Source organism: Oculina patagonica, chromosome 1, assembly GCF_052425735.1.
Source record: "Oculina patagonica isolate OP01 chromosome 1, crgOcupat, whole genome shotgun sequence".
Taxonomy (NCBI): Eukaryota; Metazoa; Cnidaria; class Anthozoa; order Scleractinia; family Oculinidae; genus Oculina; species Oculina patagonica.
In genome coordinates, this window is record NC_135758.1 from 48743481 (window position 1) to 48757461 (window position 13981).

Here is a 13981-nt window from a genome sequence, read left to right on the forward strand (position 1 = left end):
TTTACGTAATAAGAAAAATAAAAAAAGAATAAAAATCCAAAGAATGATTGACCAATGTTGTAGAGAGTAAAATGTAGATGTGATCAGTTAACATCACATCTCTGTCGTCCCGCGCCCGGGCTCGTCCCGTCATGTCACACTACGCTTATCCCGTCAGATATTCCCCGTCATCTCTAGTTACCAGCGATCATTGTACTCAGCGGATGCACACATGGGAGTTTAAAATGGCGCTGGAAAACCGTCCAATTGTTTACTGTGTCTACTGTTACTAGGAATCATTTGAGGATAAAATTGTCCACTTTTACTTATCATTTAAATCGAAAATGAAGCTAGAAACCTGATAATTTCATCAGGCGCTTTTATGAGCATAATGGCGGAATCTGGCTATGCCGAAAATGAGGTTCACTCAGCGAGACCACCAGCTACGCGTGTAAGTACACAAAGAGAAGAAGCTCAGTTTAATTGAATATTTAAGTTTAAATTTATACTCACTAAGAGTTTAAATTATTTTATTACATTAATGCATTGATACTTTCTTTTTTGAACACTCTCAACCGTCCCCTCAACTCGCACAAAGGTTTTAATTTTTCCATGACATTTGTTATAATTTTACATGTTATGACATTAACAACGCGAATCAGCTGTCAACAACAATACAATACATAATTTGGCAGATATGCTAGTTGTCTTTCTAAAATCGATCAACGTAAACCAATCGATATAATCGATAATAACTAAATGAAGCAGTGATTTTATTGATGACAGTTGGTGTGCTCTTTCTCACATAAGAGTTATAATAATTGTACTTGACCCTAGGACTACTGTAGTCCTGTAATTCCTGTGGATACATGCCTTTGTGTGTACCACCAATTTTGTTTATGTTGGGACAAAAATTTTGCCCCCGCTACTTGACTATGAATTCAAATTGGTTTGATTTGATGGGACAGTTCCCCAAGGATGGCCTCTTAAACTATGCTTACCCTGTCTGGTGTACTGTTAATGGGACAAATCCCTGCAACAAGATGAAACCGAAAACCAATCACAGAACATCATCATAATAATCTACCATAATTCATGATGAGCTCTGTTTCAAGATAAAGCAGGGAAAATGATGTTGACTAAGTACAGCTGTAGATAAGCCAGGGAGTGTAATCCCTTGTTGAAGGCCATGATTGAATATATACCATTCTTTGGTTCTGTATTGGCCATATTGACATAGGAAACAGTGTTGTCAAAATTGGAATTATTGCACTTTTCAGGGACACATGAACACTAAAGTTCAAAACCCAACATTATAACTGATGTCAATGAGTAATGGCAAGAACCTGACGAACCTTGAAAAACAGAAACAAAGAAAATGGATTGAAATCTTCCGAACACAATCTGGAGACAAGACATTTTGAACTGGTTGAAGGGTTCTCACATTTTTATTTCTTTTATAATCACAGAAACAGGGATATATCTATTTTTCAGAGCCCAATTGATTACATGTTACTTTTGAGTAAAAATTTTGTTCATAGTTTCTGTGCCACATGAGCGCACGTCAAATCACTTCCTCTTTTTTTTCTCCAGTCATGAAGTTGTAAACTTGTCGATGTCATCGTTGCTCTTTGTTCATAAATGCATAACGATGAACCTAAGGTGTCCACTGTGACCTTAACAGTTACAATAGAAAATCGGTTGTGTTGATTTGGAATAAATTTTGAGCTTTCAACTGACCTTAAGGAGGCTCAAAACAGTTTTCAGCACTTTCCAGCTCTTATATACTTTGATGGGTCAGTGCTACAAACATTTATCAGTAACTGCTACAAAAATGGTATCAAACAGAGGCCCAATCATTGATAAACAAATTGTAATTGTTTTCTTGACGTCACTGGTAACCATAGCAATGGTATAACCTGTTAAAAATGCCCTTAATTTAGCTTTAAGTGCTTATAACTCAAAAACGAGTCCAGTGACCCCCTTTTTTTAATATTGAGTAATGATCAGCATGTGAAGATTTGTAACTTTTTGCAAAGCTATAAAAATATCTCTGTTTCAAAGCAGTTTCATAGCCACCTTAAATTTTTGAAAAAAAACTGTCAAAAGTTAGATAGATGGAGAGAAAGATATTGTTGCTCAAAACAAATTTCATTGTTTAATCTGTGATGCTGGTAGAAAAGCTTACACTGTATTGCCTCTTCTACATGATTTAGTGTACTAGATATAAAATAAATTGGCGAGCTCTTTGTCTTGAGGTATCTCTCTGTGAATGTATTTTCATTCCAGTTGGAACCTCAACAATACACAATGTTTTCAACTTATTTATTTGCATGTTAAGCAGTTTTTTTTTCTTTTTGTAGGATTGGTTACACCATGCAAATAAGTCACTCTCTAGACTGAAAGATGTAAAAAAGAGCTCTTATCAGCTGGGCGGGGGGCCACGTGAGAGAGAAGTCAACTGCCAGTGTAATTACAGGAGCAAGAGCAGAAGCAGCTTTTTGAGTTTGGAAGCTGAACCTCCGCAGTTAGCACTTGACAGTCAGGAGACAGCCAGGTATGGTGTACAAAAAAATGTGTGAAGGGTTCAAAAGTTAAGCCATTTACACAATCATTTCTAAATTGATTTTTTTGAGCAGACATAAGATGATTGACAATGACAAGTTAAAAGGTGATTACCTAGCCACACCATAAGGTGCTGAGAACCTTGGCAAACGACACAAACTGTTGATGCTAATACAAGACAATTTATGTGTATGTTGTTGACGACTGGCATTTTAGAAACCAGAGCGGTAGTCATCTTGTTTTATGTACTTATGGTACTTTAATGGTTAATGCTGGCTTAGTACTTAATTTTTCTTTTCATTCGTATTAAACTAATATAAACAAATTTTGGTTGAAACATTTACTGGTACTGTTCTTTCTTTCTTTCCTTTTTTCCCATACTCCCTTTTTTCCCTACTTTTCTATCTAAATTACTATTTATACAATGTCATACTTAGTAACTGTTACATTGTAATTTTTTTTGCATTGTACTTAATTACTTATTACTTGTCTTATTTTACTTGTGTCTTCTTTTATGTACAACCTTGTCAAAGCAATTTAGATTTTTTTGTAACTACTCAGCTCATTTAGTTTATTTCTATTTTGGGTAGTTTTTTTGCCTATTTTAGTTAATTTATGTTATGCTGTATTTTTTTTCTATTTAATTTTGCAAAATAAAATGGTTGTTGTTGTTGTTGTTTTACAACAATTTTTTGTCAAAAACTGTTAATATAGTTTATTGTTTAACTATAAAAATTGTTGTTTTGATGGAGACATTGCCCTTGAACATGCTTGCTTTTCTTGTTCAATAGCATGCCAGATTTGTCCATCCCTGAAATAGTTAAACAGTTCAATGAACGACAGTCCCAAAAGTCAAAGCAAAAGAGAAGGCCACATTCCTCTGCAGTTTATTCAAGCAAAGATACAACTAGAAAACCAGACAGAGAAAAACCTGATTACAACTACGATGCCTTTATTACAGGTAGCCACATGAAATTCTTGCTTTTAGTAAGACAGTGCTGTATGCTTACACTAACTCTGCTGTTTTGTTTATTAAAACTTATTACAAGAAAGACTCGACTTTTTCACATGCAAAGATGAAAACGACATTGAGAACTTATTTTCCTGTAATTTTTGACCCCTTTACTTTTGAGAGAAGCAGTGAACTTGTGAATAGCACAGGTGCCCCAAGTTCACAGTAAATAAATGTAAGATTAACTTAGCTATTTGCGGGTCAGCCCAATGTTGCTGTTGTTGTGAGCGACCTTTCCCGCATTCCAACAAACAATGGCGCTGAGTTGAGGTTAGTGTGGACAAAAATACAAGAAATGTATGAAAATGTCCACCCTAACCTTGTTCTGGTGCTATTGTTCGTACTGAAGTGGAATGCGGGAAAAGGCTATTGTACAAAATGCATGTGTAGTATAAATGTAAATTATAAGAAAACTTACAAATAACTATCCTTTTCATGTGCACATTGTTTACCTTGCTTTCTTGGTGTATTGTGTCCTGTTTGTTTTTCTTGGATCAACCATGTTAACTTAACTTTATGATTTCACAGCATGTTACTTCTTGTGTTGTTTTTTTTTTAAGTGAAGGGACAAACAGTGACACCCCAGGTTCGTCCTCCTCACGGACCTCAGCCAATCACTGACCTGAAAAAAGATGAGTCTGCTTATAAAGGTACCTGTGAGTGACTGAAAATTGATTATTAAAATAATTTAATAATAATTTAATGACTTATATTGCGCTATTATCAACTAGTTTAAAAAAAGTTTTCAATCGCGCATTACAAGTATATGAAAAAACAAAAAATTGCAAAAATATAAAAAATCTATCAAATTCTACCATCCTATATCAGTCAATTTACAAGGACACATTCCAAAATACTAGTGTCAAAACGTATTCACTATAAATAGTTTATAATAGTTAATTAAAAGACTGTTTAAAAAGAAGGGTCTTGATTGCTCATTTGAAAGACGAAATGCTGTTAATGTTTCTGATGTCAGGAGGTAGTTTGTTCCATAACCTTAGTGCTGCCGCACTAAATGATCGATCACCCAATGTTTTTTAGCAATTTGCGCCCGGGGTAGACCAACACCACGCTTTTTTGAGATTGAAGGCCATATTTGGTCGGCTGCCTGACTGATATAAGTGTTTGGGAGGTCATGGGTTTTATTTCCATCGGGACTCAGATTTTCTTTTTGTCCCACGCTCGTGACATGATGTACATTACATCTTTCTCATTTCATTACCGAGCTCAGAATTTACCATTTTTCTTTATTTATAATCTTACGTGTATCTTACGGTAACTGAAAAAGCTTCAGGTAATACATGTATGATGATAAATAAAGAAAGATGGTAAATTTTGAGCTCAGTAATGGAATGATAAAGTTGCAATGTGATGAGCGTGGGGCAAAGAAAAACAGGGGGTTGGGAGGGGGGGGGGGGGAGGTTGGAGGCTCTATCCATTGAGTTACGGAGAGTCTCATCGTAAGCAAGGCTATTTACTAGGTTCATATACATGTTTATATGTTACACGCGGTCTTGCATACCACTAGGATCAGCAATGCCGATAGCTTTCCTCGTGCCAATTAATGGTACATTGCATTTTACCCATTTTCAATTCTACGTCATGTTTATTCTCTGAGCGTAATATTCAGGCTCCTTTTCTCTCATGTCGCTTTGTTTGCTTTTGCATAAAGGATTAGTCTATCTTGATCCTCAACAAGTGAAGCAACATCAAACGTCCACACTCGAAGGACTTCGGAGATATTCGGCCGCGTTTTGTGATGACGAAGATGCCACGAGCGCTATTCCACCACCACCTCGAGCCTCACCCGAACCAACTTCGCCAAGGACAAACTCCCTGGAATTTGTAGAATCAGCTGAAGAAAGTTTCAGCGAAGACGAGGACGATATAATCAATAAATATTCGGAGACGAGATCGGTATCTTCGGCAGGATCTCGTTCATTAGTTTTCGCAATTCCAACAGCGGTTAATGAAGGCACCGCTAGTGATGAAGACGAGGACTCTCAAAGTGATTTTAAAGCTGGTAGACTTTCAGCTGATTATGTTGCAAAGAGCAAGGTAATGCTTGATGAATTAAGCGAGAAAAATCAAACGGAGGCTGCTGAAATATCCGGCATGTTGCTGGACATGGAAAACGCGAAGGAAACAATAAGTAAACTTCGTATAAGTCCGCGAGACTTGGAGCTGGAATGTGTACCGAGTGAGCCTGGACACCAGACGAGTGGCGCGGGTACACCTTCGTTACACTTGGTTAATATGCAAATAGATTGCCCTCCTGTTGATGAAACAAGAACAGAAGATGGTTTGTATGAAACCTTTTGGGTTGAGGAGCCTGCAGATTCTTACAAATCAAATGCTCTTCCCTTTAGAAATAGCCGAGTTTGCTCGGCGAGATATATGAGCCAACATACAACAGATTCAGCGCGGGTCAGGAAGCATCAAAGTGAAAGCTCTCTTGTGCTGAAAGGAAAAACCATGGAATTCTTCAACTCTGAAGACTTAGCGGCGAGAAACCGTACGAGAGACACGAAAAGAACTTTGAAACCTAATGATCAGTTCAGGGACAAAGAGCATAGCATGCCTGAAAAGACAAACCACGAGGAAAAAGTAAACATTACATCTACAAACAAGGTAAGATGTCAATGTTGTAACGTTATGGCGGCTAACAAACTTCAGAAAATGACCCCCACCCCCCTAAATCTCAGAGAGAAAAAACCTCCCGATAGAACATAATCAGCCGCCGAATATAAACCCGTGGACTGATATTTAGACACTATTCTCCTTACAAGTCACATACTGTAGAGTTTGCACCTGAGGTGAGACCGACTTAATTCCCTCTGATAATCTCACACAGCAAAGTTATTCCAATAAGTAACAACCTGAAGACACAGGCGCGCACGTCAGACGTGTATTTAGACGTGTCAGAAAAATAAAAACGTTGGCACACGCGTGACGTGCGTCTGCGTCTGCGTCGCTCGCTTATTTCTGAGGTACACTGTATGCCAAGCCGCCCAAGACAAGACTACCATCCACAAGGTGAAGTCGCTATGTACTACAGAAACCCAAAGTGAAACACTTGTTTTTGTCGAAAAATTAAAATACTTTTTTTTACCAGTGAACTATTAATGTGGGAATATACGTAAACAATAAATGATTGATTGACTGTTTTTTAGGCGACAACAAAACCACCACTTCCAAAATGGAAAACTACAAAGAACAACAGAAAACAGACCTCAAGGCAGAAACATCGGTCTGTTAACAAAACTATTGACAGCGTTGAAATCCAGCCATCAAAGTCATCTCTGCGAAAATCAAACTCTGAAGGGAATATTCATCTGTCTGTTATGGAGACACACTTGTCAGATGGCAGCAATCTGTCAAAGAAATCAGTGACGTTTAGTCAAGATGTTTTGAATCAAGATGATAAAGTTGATAGTTCACATGGTTCTTCTGAGATCTCCACTAATGACGATATTGAGGACGAAAGTACTTTTAAACCGTCCCTTAGAAGCTGTCTTTGGTCTCCCCCCTCAGGGGTTGTTATACAAAACGGCTTAGAAATGAAAGAACCCGACTTGGAAATTCAAGAAAAGCCCGAAACAGCAGCCACAAAAGTCCGTCATACACACAAAACAAATCCAAGCACACGAGCGAAACTTTTGGCCAAAATGAAAGAGATTCCACGTGACGAAGACCCGTGCCCGTGCAGAACTGTTACCAGGCCTACTGCGGCTCTGTTGACAGAGTCCAGAAGTGCAAAGTCTGGAACGAAAGAGACGTCCTCAAGAAGCGAAAAAAAACTATTGGTATGCCTCAATACTGTTCTTGTAACCTTTTCTATTTTTTTGTAGTCCTCTGCATGAAGCAACTAAGCTGTCGTCTTGTGCAGAATTGATAATTATTTTCTTCTTTAGAAAAATCGTTCCACTCGGCCCAGTTCTGCGCCGATCAAACGGTCGCCAGAAAGCTGCAGCGAGTTAACAACAGAAAAACCCAAGTCACCGAGACGAAAACCGCGTGCCATGTCGGCTACCGTGCAGGTCAGTTAATACAAAACAACCCTTCTGTACAAAAAGTAAAAAAGAAAGAGTTTCTTTTAAACAACATATCTGTTATGCCATTGTACCTGTTTATGAAGGTTTAAGTTGACTTTGCAAAAGGTGTATATTGCATGCATGTTTCACTGAATGCTTTGGTTCTCGACCTGCCATTCAATTTGTGTACAACCTCCTCAGTGATACTAATGGTCAACAATATTATTCCTGTACAGCGAAAGAGGACTGGATCTGAAGGGGGACAAAGTCGCCCCAGGCCTTCATCGGCCCACGTTGGCAAGTCAAGGTGAAAATTATATAATGCTGTTATTCAAGTTTAGAATCATCATCAGGGCCTGTTTATATGGAAGAGAGTTGTCCCTGGTAGGAGGGTTACCCTCTCCCCCGAGTTATCTTTAACGAGCGTTTATATGAAAAAGTTGTCCCTGTTGACCGAGCCAAAACTTGGCCCTCTCGGTTCAAAAGACTGGCGAGAGTTGTTTTGAAACATCTATTATGGCTGCTTTTTCTAAAATCAGGAATCGTCGACCAAGACCATTTTTTGGACTAATTTACCACCAACTTCGATTTCAATTTATTTGCAATTTTGTTTTTGCTAAGATAAAGATAAGATAAGAAACTTTATTTAAGTGTCAAAGCCTTATAGCCTGGAAAATAAAACCATACTAATTAGGGGACACTGCTAAAAACTAAAAGCTACACTAATACTAAATATAAATACAATAAAAATATATATAAGTCATATAAAAATGTTATAATAATCTATGGTGTAAAAAATGTTAAAATCTTATAATAATGTTTTGACTTGAGAGGCACTAAGTACAGCATAGGATGCATCCCTTACAGCCGCTGTCCGCTGATTTTAGCATTTGCGTGAGGCAAAAATAACCAAACTGTTTATATGGAAAAAAGTTGGCTCGCTCCCCAGGGTCACCCTACCTTCAAAGCGAGTGACCCTCCACCCAGGGTCACCCTGCCCCCCGAGCCAACTTTGCAATTTCTCATATAAACAGTTTGAAGCTATTTATAAAGAAACGTATGAAAAGCTCTCTCGCCCGGAGTGGCTCGGTATGGAGGGTAACCCTCCTACCAGGGACAACTCTCCTCCATATAAACAGGGCCTCAGTCATATTACAAATAAATAAAATGAGACACTGTGAATCCTGGCCACTGGCCACCGGCCAGGATTCACAGTGTGTCATTTCATTTATTTGTAGCTGTTATTCAAGGCCCAAATGTTAATTTTTGTAATGTTTGCCATCGCTGCTTTTGATTTAGTCCTTTGAGACCACATCTTTTCAAATTGAATGCACAATAGAATCGTACTCAATTGACAATAATGTCATTTTAGTCCTCAGCTTTTGTGATTGAAGGTCAAAGAACTCCATCCCTTGGGATTCTGTTCATCAGACAATTTATTAAGCTCCAGTCTATTTTGATTGAAAAGCTTGTTTTGCACTCGTTGTTGTGAGTTTTTAACAGTAAGGTTCTTGACTGTACGGCTAACCTACTGTGTTGTATTCCAATGAGTACTTTGTGTCCTTCGTCTAACTCCTGCAGCTCAAAAGATGCTCGCAGGAGCCGTGCTGCTGCTAAAGTTCTGAAAGAAGGATATTTATTCAAAGAAAGACCTCCACCGCAACTGCCACCAGGTGCGTATGACGCCGCTAATCACTTGCGCTTTCGTTAAACGCTTTCAAAGCAAATTTGCCAGTTTCTTTTACTCAAGGACAGTGTTTGTAGTTTGAATTTTTTTTGGCTTTTACAGGTTCAAAAGAACGTCAACAAAAGAGAGAAGAAAACAGGTTAAAGGAAGATAACAACAATAACAGTCTCACACTCTCTAGGAATAAGGTGTGTTGTGTTTAGTTGTGTTTAGCGAATATAGCGCATCAGCTGCTATTGGTGTGGATCAGGGGATTAGTGTGTATTACAGCGGCGGCGGCAGCGTGCAGGTCAAAACACTTATAATATCTATCTAGTTAACGTTCTGTTGTCGGTTGTTTGCACAATTTATAGTGAACCTAGCATGACATTAAGTTTACCGCACTAACTACAAATTGATAATGGACTAAGAGATTTCGTCTGTGTTTGCAAGTTTTCTCCCCCCCCAGTTCCGAACCTTGTACTTCTTTGAATAAAAGTGTACAATTTTCTGTACTTGATAGATTTTTAATGACTTCGAAAGCGCTTTTCATTCCCATTGGTCGCTATTGATTAACGTCAATTAACAACTCTTTAAATTTTGTAGTTTAATCATTATGTAACGAACTCAGTCAATGTACAACCACAAGGGTGGTATGCACGTTTTCTTTTCAGGTCTCAAATCTGCGGTAGTGTATCGGGATGGTTACATTAATTTTGTGTCATGTTTGTCGTTCAAATGTTAGGATGAAGACGAAGTGGTCGCCTCAGAGGAATGTCAGGAAGTGTTTGCTCGGCTGCAAGAGAAAGGCATTCCTGTTTCCATGGATACCATCAAAAGGTGAATTTGGCGCCAAGAGTGTACCGCCCTATCAAAACTGACCACGCTGATTTTACTGTTTATAACAATGCGTTAAATTTGCGCTTTTTAAATATAAATTGTTCGTTTTGCATTATTTGAATAAAGTACTGTTTTAAAATTAGTTATCAGACAGTTATGTGAACAATGGCTCTCAGCACAGTTACATGGACTTGAGTGAATAATTGTCAAAACTGTTTCTTATGTACTAATTAGAAGTCTCAGAAAGTATTTTTATTTAGATTTGTATATTAATTATTACTAAGATTTTTGAGGTTTTCGTATTAGGATAGTGTAATTAGGTGCCCCCCATTAGCAAACTGAATGGGATGATGGTGAAATTATTAATGATGATAATTATTATTGTTTAAACTTATAATGTGTACAACTTGTTATTATAAACTGCAGAGGATTGATGGCGCCTGCAAGAAGAGCTTCTGACTATCAAGTAGCTGCTATGGGTTCCACCTCTGGGTGAGTACTTTGTGTAAACTATACTGAGATGTCAACTTAAGATAGTTTTCTTCTCTTGTTCTGGCTTTAACTTTATTCTTTATTTCTTTTTCACTTTTCTACAGCACTTGTGGCTTAGAAAATAGCTTAGTACGTGAAATCAATACCTACAAGACGAAAATGCAAAATAACAATATCCTTGCGAGACCTTTTATTTGCAAGTGCTCTTTGTAGGATGTCATCTTGTTGTTTCTACGCTATTGTTTAACGTCACATAACAACTCTGTAGATTTCGTAGTTTAAACATTATGTTACAAGGGACAGATGGCGAGCATTGATGTCCGGCCCTATTCCCCCCCCGGGGGAGAGGAAAACAAGGGTTGCATGCAACTTGTTTCTACGTTCATGTTCGTTCATGTTTTTGTACAGACTTCTTAGCCGACCGGAAAACTGGCTTACAGACGAACACGCCCGAGTACAGATCTGGGAAAATGCGCTGAGTAAGTCTGTAATAATTATAATTAATTATAAGCTTTGCGTGTAGAGAACTTTTTGAAGCCAAGTTAGTTTGTATTCCGGCTTTGATGGTATATATTTCATCATAGTTTAAATTCACTACAACTAAGGATTGTCGTGAAACTGCTCGTGCATAGTTTGAGACAAAGATTTTGCCCTGCTCGCGAAAATGCATGTATCGAGGCGGTTTATTATTGATAAATTTCTAACGTTTGTAATATCCAAAATTTTGTTTTGCGACTTTGCCAAGGCTGTCATAGTAACTCAAGCCGAGAGAGCACAGTGTCAAGTGTTTAATCACGTGACAGGATGCGATTCTTATATTCTTTATCACTGCACTTGATCCTTTGATTTAAACTAATTATACAGTATGGGGTAGGGGAGGGGGTGTGTTAGTTTTGTCCTTTTTATCATTCTATTTTTATGGGTGGGATAAATGTTATATACTTTTAATAGCATATTTATACATGAGCCTCTGGCTCGGACATTGAGGGAGACCTCGTCCCACGTATGGACATTAAAATTGTATTGTATTGTATTGTAGTTAAATGAAAAAGCTAGACAAGACGGAGGCAATCAAGGCTGTCTGTGTTATAAATCTTATCTGTGAATAGTGTCTGACAGTTAAGTTCTAATTCCACCACCAATTATCACAAACAAAGTAAAGGTCACCAAATGAAGCGTATTTCAGTTGCGAAATATTGAGCATTTATTTTACTTTAATTGAAGGAAGGCCTCGTTTTCTTAAGCTTCTAACCAACGTTTTGTTTTTTTTTTTCTTTTCAGAAGGTTCAAAGTGACTTACATGAAGTAGAAAATAGAAAACAGCAATAAGGAGTTTTTCAAGCGTCTCAAGTGTGGTTATCTTGTTCTGTGTATTGTGGCTTACACAAAAAAGCTTTCTGTTATATTAAGACTTTAGTATCTGCTCATTTTAGTTGATCAATCCATGATTTAGTTCTCCTCTGAAATCCTGCGTGTATTTTACCAAGTGCTAAATATATCCACAAGCTTTCAGGTCTTAATTTTGCACGGTCGAATGGATCAGTGACGCCACTGGAGTTGGTAATAATGCGAAGAGTGTTGTGGGTTGATGCTGAGCTACTAGGCACACGGACTGGAAAATAGTGTGGTAGAAGTATTCTGCACGTTTGAACAAAACTAGTGGGTAGAAATCTGTTGGATTATGTTAAGTTCGAGGTTTAAACTTTCGTACGTGCTAGTACGGGTAAAAAGTAAATGCCCGAGGGAAGAGGGTCAGTGAAAGCTGATACTTATCAATTGCAGACACAAAGAGTAGGTGCTTCAATTAATTGAACAAAAAGGAGAGATGTTATCAGTCAGAATATTAGCTTTTATATGCAATTCAACATACAGTGACGAGTTATCTCTGCAGGGAATGAATGCTTTGGGTTCAAAGTTGATGTAAAAATGGTTTCTAGAAACTCAAGCAACTTTCTTTTCTGAGCGAACCATACGGTTTCCTTATACACGTAAGATTTTTTATTCCTCATTACGCGGCAGTTTACTTTGGTTCTAGTCGCACGCAGGTCTATATTTTAACGCACGCCTTTCTGACTTTTAGTGTGGAAATACAACTTGTTTCGGCACAAGTGTGTCAAACTTTTGGCGGGCCGATACACAGCAGGTGATCTAGGCCTTGTCTAAACATATGCCGCGGTGCATTAATTGCCATCAGTATTCGCAAATTCTATTAGCCATATAAGGTTATGAAACTCCAATGTTGTTTCCAAAGACCCTGGAAACGTTTAGAGCAAAGAATCTATGTTAATTTGACTGTTAACTAAACCATCCGGCTACAAGACGCTGCAGGGAACAGTCATAAAAGAGACAGAGTGATGCATTTTATTTACCAACTGTAGTATGTTCAGTATAGTTTATAATGTCGAAGAGAGCGGGAACCATTAATATATTGAAAAAGTTATGTACAAACGTTTAGACACGATTTGAAAACACTTTGTAAATATACCTTGGTTCGGTAGAACTGTAAAATATAAGTGTTAGTTGAGAATTACAGTCTTGTACTCAGAAACCAAATAAAGCATTTCAATGCTACGTTCAAAGATGTGTTGATTGTGTTTCTAACTCGTTTAAAGAGTTTGTTCGCCTTTGTTTGGGAAACCACGAAACCGATGGAAAAGTTATTATAATTAGAATTATCCAGCTGTGTTGGCCGTGGGAGGGTGAATGACGGACATATGGGCAAGAGTGCTAAGGGACGAGCGTTTGCTGATGAATTCTTACTGCAGGGAGCAATCTCTAGTAAGGAAATGAAACTATTTGGGACTCGGTTGGGATTTAATAAAACAGGCTGGAACAAGGCTTCAAGCTCTAGCCATCACGTGCTTTTCTTGTAACTCAGCGAACCATGGAGGTCGTCAATTAAATCGCCCGGTCAAAGATCTTATCTTCATTTTGTATGACTATGTTTCTTACTAGGGCTGATTCCTGTTAATTAAGAATTAAGATTACTAGTCGTGTCCAGTTTCCTACATATCGCATCTTCCATCGTTTGAACCTTCTCATTTAATGTTTTAGGTTGCTAAATCAAACATGGCAATCACGTCGTTTTGATTTGGGGCATAGTGATCATGCACAGCGATTCTTCTTCTTCGCCCTGTCCTCAGTTTTAATCCAGTATCCAGTGGACATTTGTGTGAAAAGAAAGCACTTTTAATTTTTTAAGAGAAAACAGAAAACAAAAGGTTGAAAAGTGACGCTAATTACCTCCTGCTATTATGCAGCTGTAGATTCATTGAATATAATTTTCGTTGCGCATTGTGCTAAAACTGATCACTGATTTGGACTCTATTCAGTTTTTTGTCTTGTCAAGACAAAGTGTGGAAAGTATTAGACAAAACAATTGCAGTTGCTTTT

At 37.9% G+C, this 13981-nt stretch overlaps 1 protein-coding gene across 1 annotated transcript; it reads left to right on the top strand.

The window, feature by feature from the left end:
* Positions 1-14: 14 nt before the first annotated feature.
* Positions 15-13167, top strand: LOC144635955 (uncharacterized). Its single transcript, XM_078495085.1, has 14 exons — positions 15-430; positions 2343-2536; positions 3336-3505; positions 4117-4206; positions 5229-6187; positions 6730-7362; positions 7471-7596; positions 7827-7897; positions 9172-9263; positions 9380-9465; positions 10002-10096; positions 10523-10588; positions 10997-11067; positions 11870-13167. The coding sequence occupies exons 1-14, from the start codon at positions 362-364 to the stop codon at positions 11881-11883; spliced, it is 2736 nt and encodes a 911-aa protein (XP_078351211.1). The 5' UTR covers positions 15-361; the 3' UTR covers positions 11884-13167.
* Positions 13168-13981: the final 814 nt, after the last annotated feature.